Below are 14,163 nucleotides of genomic sequence, written 5' to 3' on the forward strand. Positions count from 1 at the left end.
ATCTCATTCAGCTATTATGGAAAAATAATAATAGCTCCTAGTTTTTTTGGTGCTACTATAGTGTGAGGTCTACCGCCATATGTCGCCTACCCAGGTTAAGGGTGAGGTCTACCGCGTGACCAGCGTCCCAGAGCTCCTATATAAGTTTTTCGCTCGGCCTAAAGAGATATCATCGATTGAGGGTACTAAAAATGTTGCTGAAGGAGTTTTATAGAAGAGTCATTCTGACAGAAGAAGCAGCACTCGCCTTTTTAAGAGAGCACAATCTCTTGGATACAGTTCAAGAAGCAGATCTATTTGTGTCATTCTTAGAAGATGTACGAAGTGTGTATCGCTAGAATAAATGTATGGAAATATATGATAACCTGTTTGATGTATGAAGAATGTATCGCTAGAATAAATGTATGGAAATATATGATAACCTGTTTGATGTATGAAGAATGTATCGCTAGAATAAATGTATGGAAATATATGATAACCTGTTTGATGTATGAAGAATGTATCGCTAGAATAAATGTATGGAAATATATGATAACCTGTTTGATGTATGAAGAATGTATCGCTAGAATAAATGTATGGAAATATATGATAACCTGTTTGATGTATGAAGAATGTATCGCTAGAATAAATGTATGGAAATATATGATAACCTGTTTGATGTACGAAGAATGTATCGCTAGAATAAATGTATGGAAATATATGATAACCTGTTTGATGTACGAAGAATGTATCGCTAGAATAAATGTATGGAAATATATGATAACATGTTTGATGTACGAAGAGTGTATCGCTAGAATAAATGTATGGAAATATATGATAACATGTATATTTTTACCTTTATTCTTTTTTTTTTTTAATGTAATTACAAATCCAATGATCTATTTAAGTCATTTCTAAGATATGTTTACATTAAATGTTTATTGCTTTAACAAATGTATGAAATGTGTTTTATCTATGAAAGACGAATAACTCAGCAGTAGACCTCACGCTATAGTACTAACGGGAGGTAGATCTCACGCTATAATGTGGTAGACCTCACGCTATAGTAGCACCGTTTTTTTCATGTGAGTACTTTCTATTTAATTTCCTTAGCGTTCCTCCATTATTTTATACTTACAAGTAAGAGAATAAAAATACAGCATTTAAAATACTTTTATTTAAATATATCGAATAATTTGAACATTATTTGCAATGCTAGGAAGTTTGGAGAGGTTATGTGCAATGCATATATTTTTGAAAGCTGGCCTATTGGCCCTACCTGGTCAATTATTCTAAAAAAGGAAATGGAAGATATCTTTTGATTTCTATTTCTCAAAGAAAAATAATGAAAACTAATAGAAATAAAAAGAAATATTCATAGAGCCTAGTGTGAAATTATTTAAATGTGCCCTTATGTCGTTTATGGTGGCCAAGGTTTAGAATGGGTTATCAGCTGTATCACTCTTGTGGCATCCACAAGTCGTACAAACCTGAAATGTGAAAAAAAATATCTATGATTAGTTTACACCAAAACTTCTCAGCTTTTTAATGTACCATCGAGTCTATAATTCAGTGAAATTCTTTGAATATATATGTTTTACTTAAGGATTAGACATGCCCACTTTTAAAAGGTAGAATTTTATAATACAGGAATTTATTACCGTGTCTGTTTTCTTAAGGATTTGACCTACCCAGTTTTAAAAGATGAAATTTAATAATACAGGAATTTATCACCGAGTCTGTTTCCTTAAAGATTTGACCTACCCAGTTTCAAAAGATGAAATTTAATAATACAGGAATTTATTACCGTGTCTGTTTCCTTAAAGATTTGACCTACCCAGTTTCAAAAGATGAAATTTAATAATACAGGAATTTATTGCCGAGTCTGTTTCCTTAAAGATTTGACCTACCCAGTTTCAAAAGATGAAATTTAATAATACAGAAATATATTACAGAGTCTTCCTTAAGGATTTGACCTACCCACTTTCAAAAGATGAAATATAATAATATAGGAATTTATCACCGAGTCTGTTTCCTTAAGGATTAGACCTACCCACTTTCAAAAGATGAAATTTAATAATACAGGAATTTATCACCGAGTCTGTTTCCTTAAGGATTAGACCTACCCACTTTCAAAAGATGAAATTTAATAATACAGGAATTTATCACCGAGTCTGTTTCCTTAAAGATTTGACCTACCCAGTTTCAAAAGATGAAATTTAATAATACAGGAATTTATTGCCGAGTCTGTTTCCTTAAGGATTAGACCTACCCGCTTACAAAAGATGAAATTTAATAATACAGGAATTTATTACCTAGTCTGTTTCCTTAAGGATTAGACCTACCCACTTTCAAAAGATGAAATTTAATAATACAGGAATTTATTACCTAGTCTGTTTCCTTAAGGATTAGACCTACCCACTTTCAAAAGATGAAATATAATAATATAGGAATTTATCACCGAGTCTGTTTCCTTAAGGATTAGACCTACCCACTTTCAAAAGATGAAATTTAATAATACAGGAATTTATCACCGAGTCTGTTTCCTTAAGGATTAGACCTACCCACTTTCAAAAGATGAAATTTAATAATACAGGAATTTATCACCGAGTCTGTTTCCTTAAAGATTTGACCTACCCAGTTTCAAAAGATGAAATTTAATAATACAGGAATTTATTGCCGAGTCTGTTTCCTTAAAGATTTGACCTACCCAGTTTCAAAAGATGAAATTTAATAATACAGAAATATATTACAGAGTCTTCCTTAAGGATTTGACCTACCCAGTTTCAAAAGATGAAATATAATAATATAGGAATTTATCACCGAGTCTGTTTCCTTAAGGATTAGACCTACCCGCTTTCAAAAGATGAAATTTAATAATACAGGAATTTATTACCTAGTCTGTTTCCTTAAGGATTAGACCTACCCGCTTACAAAAGATGAAATTTAATAATACAGGAATTTATTACCTAGTCTGTTTCCTTAAGGATTAGACCTACCCGCTTACAAAAGATGAAATTTAATAATACAGGAATTTATTACCTAGTCTGTTTCCTTAAGGATTAGACCTACCCGCTTACAAAAGATGAAATTTAATAATACAGGAATTTATTACCTAGTCTGTTTCCTTAAGGATTAGACCTACCCGCTTACAAAAGATGAAATTTAATAATACAGGAATTTATTACCTAGTCTGTTTCCTTAAGGATTAGACCTACCCGCTTACAAAAGATGAAATTTAATAATACAGGAATTTATTACCTAGTCTGTTTCCTTAAGGATTAGACCTACCCGCTTACAAAGATGAAATTTAATAATACAGGAATTTATTACCTAGTCTGTTTCCTTAAGGATTAGACCTACCCGCTTTCAAAAGATGAAATTTAATAATACAGGAATTTATTACCTAGTCTGTTTCCTTAAGGATTAGACCTACCCGCTTTCAAAAGATGAAATTTAATAATACAGGAATTTATTACCTAGTCTGTTTCCTTAAGGATTAGACCTACCCGCTTACAAAAGATGAAATTTAATAATACAGGAATTTATTACCTAGTCTGTTTCCTTAAGGATTAGACCTACCCGCTTACAAAAGATGAAATTTAATAATACAGGAATTTATTACCTAGTCTGTTTCCTTAAGGATTAGACCTACCCACTTTCAAAAGATGAAATTTAATAATACAGGAATTTATTACCTAGTCTGTTTCCTTAAGGATTAGACCTACCCGCTTACAAAAGATGAAATTTAATAATACAGGAATTTATTACCTAGTCTGTTTCCTTAAGGATTAGACCTACCCACTTTCAAAAGATGAAATTTAATAATACAGGAATTTATTACCTAGTCTGTTTCCTTAAGGATTAGACCTACCCGCTTACAAAAGATGAAATTTAATAATACAGGAATTTATTACCTAGTCTGTTTCCTTAAGGATTAGACCTACCCACTTTCAAAAGATGAAATTTAATAATACAGGAATTTATTACCTAGTCTGTTTCCTTAAGGATTAGACCTACCCGCTTACAAAGATGAAATTTAATAATACAGGAATTTATTACCTAGTCTGTTTCCTTAAGGATTAGACCTACCCACTTTCAAAAGATGAAATTTAATAATACAGGAATTTATTACCTAGTCTGTTTCCTTAAGGATTAGACCTACCCGCTTTCAAAAGATGAAATTTAATAATACAGGAATTTATTACCTAGTCTGTTTCCTTAAGGATTAGACCTACCCACTTTCAAAAGATGAAATATAATAATATAGGAATTTATCACCGAGTCTGTTTCCTTAAGGATTAGACCTACCCGCTTTCAAAAGATGAAATTTAATAATACAGGAATTTATTACCTAGTCTGTTTCCTTAAGGATTAGACCTACCCGCTTACAAAGATGAAATTTAATAATACAGGAATTTATTACCTAGTCTGTTTCCTTAAGGATTAGACCTACCCGCTTTCAAAAGATGAAATTTAATAATACAGGAATTTATTACCTAGTCTGTTTCCTTAAGGATTAGACCTACCCGCTTACAAAAGATGAAATTTAATAATACAGGAATTTATTACCTAGTCTGTTTCCTTAAGGATTAGACCTACCCACTTTCAAAAGATGAAATTTAATAATACAGGAATTTATTACCTAGTCTGTTTCCTTAAGGATTAGACCTACCCGCTTACAAAAGATGAAATTTAATAATACAGGAATTTATTACCTAGTCTGTTTCCTTAAGGATTAGACCTACCCACTTTCAAAAGATGAAATTTAATAATACAGGAATTTATTACCTAGTCTGTTTCCTTAAGGATTAGACCTACCCGCTTACAAAAGATGAAATTTAATAATACAGGAATTTATTACCTAGTCTGTTTCCTTAAGGATTAGACCTACCCACTTTCAAAAGATGAAATTTAATAATACAGGAATTTATTACCTAGTCTGTTTCCTTAAGGATTAGACCTACCCGCTTTCAAAAGATGAAATTTAATAATACAGGAATTTATTACCTAGTCTGTTTCCTTAAGGATTAGACCTACCCGCTTTCAAAAGATGAAATTTAATAATACAGGAATTTATTACCTAGTCTGTTTCCTTAAGGATTAGACCTACCCGCTTTCAAAAGATGAAATTTAATAATACAGGAATTTATTACCTAGTCTGTTTCCTTAAGGATTAGACCTACCCGCTTTCAAAAGATGAAATTTAATAATACAGGAATTTATTACCTAGTCTGTTTCCTTAAGGATTAGACCTACCCGCTTACAAAAGATGAAATTTAATAATACAGGAATTTATTACCTAGTCTGTTTCCTTAAGGATTAGACCTACCCACTTTCAAAAGATGAAATTTAATAATACAGGAATTTATTACCTAGTCTGTTTCCTTAAGGATTAGACCTACCCGCTTACAAAAGATGAAATTTAATAATACAGGAATTTATTACCGAGTCTGTTTCCTTAAGGATTAGACCTACCCGCTTACAAAAGATGAAATTTAATAATATAGGAAATTATTACCGAGTCTGATTCCTTATGGATTTGACCTACCTACTTTCAAAAGATGAAATTTAATAATATAGGAATTTATCACCGAGTCTGTTTCCTTAAGGATTAGACCTACCCACTTTCAAAAGATGAAATTTGATAAAACAGGAATTTATTGCCGAGTCTGTTTCCTTAAGGATTAGACCTACCCAGTTTTAAAAGATGAAATTTTATAATACAGGAATTTCTATAATAGAAATTTAGCTAAATCTTTACTTCTCTTGTAGTTTTTCCTTATTTATTGTATTTACTGGGCTATTTTCCTTGTTGGAGCCCTTGGGCTTGTAGAATCCTGCTTTTCCAACTAAGGTTGTACCCTAGCAAGGAATGATAATATGCATGTCTATATTTGTTGTTTTTGAACAAATTTCTTGCTATTATTCTTAAATTAATAGGCATAAATTTTAATTCCTAAAGTATATTTTTCTTTACTTGAAATCATTATTAATTGTGAATTTTTTGTATATTTAATTACAAAGATTAAAACACATTTTCACGAGGAGCGATAATAATAAGAAATGTAACTTCTAAAAGTAATCCATGCAAATCTATCTTACTTTGCAAGGTAAAAGTGTCAGAAGACAAGAACAGCAAAAGTTACTTTTATTTTCTTTTTTTCCTTTTTTTTCTTTTTTTTTTGCCGAAAATTGACTTTTCTTTAAACTACTTCAGACAAAATTTAAAGATGATAAAATGCATTGATATAGTAACTCGAAAAGATTCAAAGATATTGAATTACATAAATCTCGTAACTCATTCTTCAAAAGAATAATCATTGAAAAGTAATCTCGAATAAAAGGATTTTGTTAATATGCATTACCATGTTAGAGTGATATATATATATATATATATATATATATATATATATATATATATATATATATATATATATATATATATATATATATATATATATATATATATATATAGGCCTATATATATATATATATATATATATATATATATATATATATATATATATATATATATATATATATATATATATATATATGTGTGTGTGTGTGTGTGTGTGTGTGTGTGTGTGTGTGTGTGTGTGTGTGTGTATGAAATGCAGAGACAACAAATAAGAGTTATGGACGAGTGAATTCAATTGAATATTATCTTAGTTTTGCTCATATTCATTTTCAGTCCTACATTTCTGTTGTTTTCTATTCAAATCTTATATCATCTTCTGCAATTCCTTCCATGGTTCCCTAAACAGAACCAAGTCATCTGTAATTCTGAAGTTCTCAAGGTATTCCCCTTTAATGTTAATTTCCACATTTGCTTTTTCAAATTTAGAAACCCGACCCGAAAAAATGATCCTACGTTTTTTTTTATTTATTTTTCAGCAAATTGCAGCAAATGTTTTTATGTTGAACGGGCTGACATAAGTCTTTTTATAGATATATATGAATTATCCGTTTAATTATTGTTAATATTTTTTATTATTATTTTTTTTTAATTTCTAATTACTTCTTATATGGTTTATTCATTTCCTTGTTCCCTTTCCACACTGTGTTATATTTCCCTGTTGGAGCCCCTGGGTTTATAGCATCTTGCTTTTCCAACTAAGGTTGCAGCTTGGCTAGTAATAATAATAATTACACTCCCCTGGCACATGTGACAAGGCACATTTTATAGAGGATTGGTATCTATAATTTGTCTTAGGATTGTTTAACAACGTATTTGCTGCGGACATGAATATATTTTGGTTAAATTTAGGACTTTTAATTCTATGGCTGAGTTCCAACTCCTTGGTTTGGGAATATAGGAATCTTTTCTACATATATATTTTTTAATACAAATTATCTATATTTTACATATAATTGCCACAACTTAGAGCTTAAAAGTCAGAAGAAAAGTAGAATTATTGTAATTTTAAATTTTTATGCATTTATTGACGCAAAATCGACCATGAAAGTATGTTACAGTAATCACTCACTTCTCCAAATTTGATTAGAATCCGAGTGTTTCTACTTCATGTCAAAAGATGGCAGCACATGTCCTTTGATCTATTGATGTGAATGATTCTATGAAACTGGAAAATGATGATAGACTGATACTTATGTAGAAATATGTGTGGCAGGTATGAATTATATTAGATTCAAGTTAAGTTGGGTATCTTTAGCTGTTTAAAACCAAAATGACGTCATAGAGGGTTCGAGAACCAAAGGATTATAGAGCCCTACACATTGTTTATTTTCATGCCCAGTAGATGGCCATAGTAGTACTGTACCAAATTGCTAATTATCCCCATTATCCACCCATTAACATTTGTATTACTTCATTTCTGTTGCTAATTGGGTACAAAAAAAAAAATTGATATTGAACAGACGCACGCGAACTTGATGTTCCTTGTCTGACCTAACTTAATTCTGAAGGAAATTACAGATTTCACAGAAATATTTCCTCAGCAAACAATCGTTAGTTCAATTACATTTGGGGGTCAGGGTTGGGGCGCCAGATATGCCACATGTACTAAAATCGGTGGGACAATCAAGTAATTATATAGTTATTTCAAATGAATTTCAATTACCTTTTTATGAAACCAAAATATAATTGATATGTTTAATGATATGGCACGTATTATTAGTGAAAACTACGTAGAATAACAGCATCGTTACATTCCGAAAGGCAATCACGCACACTCCCTCCTAGCTCCCTCCCATAAAGCGTAACGAGCTTTACTTTAACGGCAATAGATGGCATCAGAAGCACCTTGCCCAGACTAATATTGTGAATTATTTGAAAACCACGTGTGTCAAAAAGTGTGGTAGGAAGGTAGAGGCTAGAAAATTGGTAGTTGGTAAATTGTCCAACGATCGTTTCCCTATTAGGAATGAATATTTTTATCAGAAATTGGTGTGAATTTTTCATATGCTATAGGATGCAACCTGAGTTTACTTATAAAAGTGTTTAGTGGGCCATTTCTTCATTAGAACACCTGGATATTGAGTCATGTCCCTGTACAAGTGACCAAGATAACAATCATCAGCATAGTGAAGGTTGGTGGGATGAGTTTGGGACAGCGCTGCCAAATGGAATTTCCTTGAATGGAGAATATAATTACTGATTACAGATTCAAATAATTTAAGGATTAATAGTTATATGCCAGAAGGTGCGAGACTATGGTGTAATTTGATGTTCTTATAATCAGCCTAATCAACATAGATAAATCGAATAATGAAAAAGAAAATGGTCACATTTCTGTGTCTTCGCCAACGCCTGACTGTGTTGCGTCATTCACCAGCAAGTTTGTGTTTGTTAATAAGGGCGTTCCGGAGTGTAAATCAGTTACAAAATAAACCTCATCATCATTTCCTTAGTAAATGTATACGTGTCAGTATGGCTGTTTCTAGGTTCAAGTAGGTTAAATGAGAGAGAGAGAGAGAGAGAGAGAGAGAGAGAGAGAGAGAGAGAGAGAGAGAGAGAGAGAGACCACCTACAAGACATGGATGTTGATGATCTCTGATTCTCTGAAAATGAATCAGAGGCGATAGAATATACCTTTAACAAGAAGAGCCATTGTTCATTTATATAGGTGAAGTGCCGACGTTGCATTAAGCTATTAAAGATACAAGACAATTATTCGTCATTTATTTTTATTAGTACGAATATTAATCGTACTGTTTTTAATGAATTTATTGCTGGACATAGAGTTGAGGATGATAGTTTGGAGAGATGGAAATGTAAGCATACATGATTATAATGTCACCTTGGTTAATGAGAATATAAATAGCTTTGTCATATACAAAAGTTAGTTTCAAAGGAAGGGTTTCTTCTGTAACGATATCAAAGTCAGTTTAAATCACTCCCAGTAAATGACAAGAAAGGTTTCCTTTTTTTTTTAATTTTTTATTTGGTTAAAAGGTTAACAAAGCTGATAGGTTACTGGATGTTAAGAAAGGTTAATCGAGATTTTATCAGAGTATTAAAAAAAGTTTTTCAAAAAAATTATAAATATCCTATGATCGATAAAAATGGGAATAGATGTTAGGATGGTTTAATCGTCAAGTTTCTTATTTTTATCGGCTATAGGTTTGAGTCCTTGACCGGGCAGAAATATTCATCCTCGATATTAAGAATTATATATATATATATATATATATATAGAGAGAGAGAGAGAGAGAGAGAGAGAGAGAGAGAGAGAGAGAGAGAGAGAGAGAGAGAGAGAGAGAGAGAGAGAGAGAGAATATATCACTACCATCACGTTTTTAATTAATTTAAATATCAACCACTGTCCACAATGGCATTTAATATAGAATTTTACCTTTAGGAATGTATATCCACTGGGAATTCATTTACGATAAATGCCCCTGGCTGGGCAAGGATTCGAACCTATTCTCTTGGCCGAAACAATGCCTGCAAGGATGACTTTACCAATCGAGCTATCAAGAGACATATAAGCTTATTTTAATTCCACTGTACATATACCTGTCGAATTCAGAAATCTGTTCATAGACTTGAAATCAACCCATCAGACTCCCCACCGTCAGGGCCTTTTCAAACTTTAGCCCCTCCCCCCCACCCGAAAAACACTTATACACCCTAGAAGGATTTTAAAGAATATATAAAATGTTATAAAGTAGTCTACGCAAATCTACCTTCCTTACTTAAAATGATAAAATGTCAGAAGGCAATGGCAGAATATTTGTTTTAAAGATAAAGATAAGGAACTAAGTGCACGTAATCATTGATTATTATGAGTCAGTAAAGTGACTGGAAGGATAGTTTTGCAAAAATATCCCTTTGAAACACTTCGCTACAATGACGCACGTTAGACGTCAAAACATGCCTGGTAATACGTCCGTTGACGAACCGTATACGTCATTTACAAATATAAATCATACACTGTTATGAATTTGCATTAAAAAAACGGTTAATGCCTGGCAACATTTATTCCAGGATTCTTACCTTTCAAATACGGATATATTAACGTAACGGAGTGATTACGGTCACCAACCCGTAAAAGATAATAACAAAGTAAGGTAAAATTACGGTCGCCCGTATTTTACTGAAATACGGCTGAGAACTGTATATTTTTACGGAGAATTTCCGATTAAAATCACGTTTTTCTTCAACAGTATGAAAGTTAAAATCGCTCGTATATCCCACCAAAGAGGACAGCAAGAGGTCGTATATCACGCCTAGGATATTTCACTTAACATCTCCTACCTCCCCTCCAGCATCTTACCTGCAGGAAAGAGCCCGTGCATCCAACGAGCGAGCAGAGATCCCAGTCATCCCTGTAGGTTGGTGCCAAGATGCCATTCCAGTGATCAGTTCCAGGATCAGTCATCCAGGGCTCGGCCGTCTCATTTCTGCTGAGCTCCACCAGGTTCATCCAAGTTCGCATCCAGTGGTCGGGTGTGCCTGAAGAAAACATGATAATATGAGTTCACAAGGGGGGCAGTTAGAGAAGTCTTTAATTAAGTTAGTGGATTGAGGAGATGGAGCCAAAGGGAACATAACTAAGGAAAGAAGTTCTTTTTATATTCATTTCAAAAGGGGATTGTTAAAGAAACATTTAATTAAGTTACTGATTGAGGAGACGGCATTATTATTATTATTATTATTATTATTATTATTATTATTATTATTATTATTATTATTTGCTAAGCTACAACCCTAGTTGGAAAAGCAAGATGCCATAAGCCCAAGAGCTCCAACAGTTAAAAATAGCCAAGTGAGGAAAGGAAATAAGGAAATAAATAAATGATGAGAACAAATCGTCAATAGATCATTCTAAAAGCAGTCACAACGTCAAAACAGATATGTCATAAATAAACTATAAAAAGACTTATGTCAGCCAGTACAATATTAAAAACATTTGCTGCTACTTTGAACTTTTAAAGGTCTTTTGATTCAACTTTGAGTTCACAAGGGGAGTTTTAAAGAAACCCTTAATTAAATTACTGGATTGAGGGAAAGGAACTAAAAAAGAAAAGTCCTTTTTTTATATGGTCGATTAGCCTGAAGAAAACACGATTATATGGGTTGGCAAGGGGACTGTTGAAGCCTGGACCCATACAGTGGATCCTGGTTGAAGCTGTCTTTAATTATGATACTGGATTAACGAAAGGGGTGTAAAAAAGGTTCTTTTAAGAGATAAAGTAAATTCTAATGTTTCCAGTTGGTCGAAAAAAATAGCTTAAATATGAGTTAGTTTTTACAACTTGAAATTATTAAAGAGATTTGAGAAGTGAAGTAGTTTAGGAACATCAGAAAAATTTTACATTCGATATTTCAGGCGTACTCATAGAAATATTAGGGAGCATAACATCTATACGTCTCTCTTCAACAAAATTACGTGAGAGAGAGAGAGAGAGAGAGAGAGAGAGAGAGAGAGAGAGAGAGAGAGAGATTTCCACTCTTAATCTCCAACTATTTGTTACTGTTCGTAATACTAGGCATGTGGTTAATTCTCATAGTCAGGCTTTTTCCACCATAATGCTCAATACTTTACTGTATTATAAAAGTTTTATTCCAGCTGTGACCAAGCTGTGGAACGGTCTTCCTAATCAGGTAGTTGAATCAGTAGAACTTCAAAAGTTCAAACTTGCAGCAAATGTTTGTGTGCTGAACAGGCTGACATAAGTCTTTTTATAATTTATATATGACATATCTGTTTTGATGTTACTGTTTTTAAAATAATTCATTGTTAATTCTTCATCATCATTTATTTATTTCCTTATTTCCTTTCCTCACTGGGCTATTTTTCCCCGTTGGAGCCCTTGGGTTTACAACATCTTACTTTTCCAACTGGGGTTGTAGCTTGGCTAATAATAATAATAATAATAATAATAATAATAATAATAATAATAATACTCGTGATCTATAAAACTAACCTGGGTTGCGCGTGTCCTCGAAGTAGCAGCAGGTATTTGAGCCACCATCGTCATGATAGAAGCCGTGGCTGGCACGCCCTACGTACGCCACAGGGTGAGTTTCCTCGTTGAGCTCGTAGTTACCAGGAATACGGGTGTACCAACCTTTCTTCTGACCGAACATGACCTCGTGCATGTGAGGATGTGTTTCCCATAAGCGAATCTAAGAAGAAGAAGAAGAAGAGACGATTCATTATGTTGATGGTTACAGGTTACCTGGAATGATTTTGATGTTCCATTGCATCTCAAAGACTTCGATCACATGTTTGTCTAAGGTTGGTGAAGTGAAGAAGAAGAGGAAGAAGAAGAAGAAGAAGAGACGATTCATTAAGTTGATGGTTCCAGGTTACCTGGGATGATTTTGATGTTCCATTGCATCTCAAGACCTCGGTCACATGTTTGTCTAGGGTTGGTGAAGAGAAGAAGAATAGGAAGAAGAAGAAGAAGAAGAAGAAGAAGAGACGATTCATTATGTTGATGGTTACAGGTTACCTGGGATGATTTTGATGTTCCATTGCATCTCAAGACCTCGGTCACATGTTTGTCTAGGGTTGGTGAAGAGAAGAAGAATAGGAAGAAGAAGAAGAAGAAGAAGAAGAAGAAGAAGAGACGATTCATTATGTTGATGGTTACAGGTTACCTGGGATGATTTTGATGTTCCATTGCATCTCAAGACCTCGGTCACATGTTTGTCTAGGGTTGGTGAAGAGAAGAAGAAGAGGAAGAAGAAGAAGAAGAAGAAGAGATGATTTATCATGTTGATGGTTCCAGGTTACCTGGAATGATTTTGATGTTCCATTGCATCTCAAAGACTTCGATCACATGTTTGTCTAAGGTTGGCGAGAAGAAGAAGAAGAAGAGTTTATTCATGATTCAAATGTTCCTTTGCATCTCAAAAACTTTAGTAAGAAAGTACATGAAATAAGAATTAAAAAAAGAAATAAAAAGTAAAGTGGCAAATGAAATAAAAATAAAAATAGAAGAAAAGAAAGCAGAGATGACCAAACTGAGGTTTGTGAATGTTAATGACAGAAGAGATTACATAGGGGAACTTAACACTAAAGAGGCAGTAATAGATATGAAAACAAGGTTGAATATGATAGAATTAAAATAGATTTATAGAAACAGGAATGATAAGGATAGGTTCTGTGTTGTGTAGTGAGGCAGATGATACTACAGAGCATATGTTTAGCTGTAGTGAATTAAGATAATTTCAGAAACAATGTAATAGAATTAGGGAATTTAGAAACACCAACTAAACATGTTACCAGGTATATTAGAAAGGCCACCGAAGTTATAAGTAAAAGTATGTAACCTGTGCTGTCTGTGTAGGAGGCAACTAATGATAATTAATTTTCTGCAGGTTGCAGCGCTTTGCAAATACTACGCTTCTTCTAATAGTGTGCCTGCAATCACAGTGTTGTGGAGAGAGCAACGAGGAATCTGGAACCTGGAATCACATTTTTAAGATGAAGATAAATAGCAACGACTGGTTTTGCTTCTATTACTCGAGGTAAGTATACAAGATTAAATCATTACTTCTGTTGTATAAAATCAAGTTTTTCTAATTTTCTTTTTTCTCTTTCTTTACTGCTTTGATACCCCAATGCACTGGCGAAATTGATTGAATGATTAGCCAGAAAACCTTAAATCAATCAATCAATCTCTCCAGTGTTCCATTGGGGTAACAAAAAAAAAGTTAGACAAATCTCCGACAGTTGTCACACTATAACCCAAAAGAAACTC

The 14,163-nt window shown here is 32.9% G+C and overlaps 1 protein-coding gene across 1 annotated transcript in view; it reads right to left on the reverse strand.

Annotated features, from left to right (window-relative positions):
• Positions 1–1,368: 1,368 nt before the first annotated feature.
• The window catches only part of LOC137617936 (uncharacterized), a 19,145-nt gene continuing 6,350 nt past the window's right edge, over positions 1,369–14,163 (reverse strand). Inside the window, exons 5-7 of the mRNA XM_068347878.1 lie at positions 12,379–12,580; positions 10,725–10,903; positions 1,369–1,469 (exon numbers count right to left, since the gene is read on the reverse strand). Of these exons, the coding sequence (XP_068203979.1) occupies positions 1,416–1,469; positions 10,725–10,903; positions 12,379–12,580 (435 nt within the window). The 3' untranslated portion in view covers positions 1,369–1,415. The remainder of the gene's footprint in view (positions 1,470–10,724; positions 10,904–12,378; positions 12,581–14,163) is intronic.

This window comes from Palaemon carinicauda, chromosome 24, assembly GCF_036898095.1.
Source record: "Palaemon carinicauda isolate YSFRI2023 chromosome 24, ASM3689809v2, whole genome shotgun sequence".
NCBI classification, from domain to species: domain Eukaryota; kingdom Metazoa; phylum Arthropoda; class Malacostraca; order Decapoda; family Palaemonidae; genus Palaemon; species Palaemon carinicauda.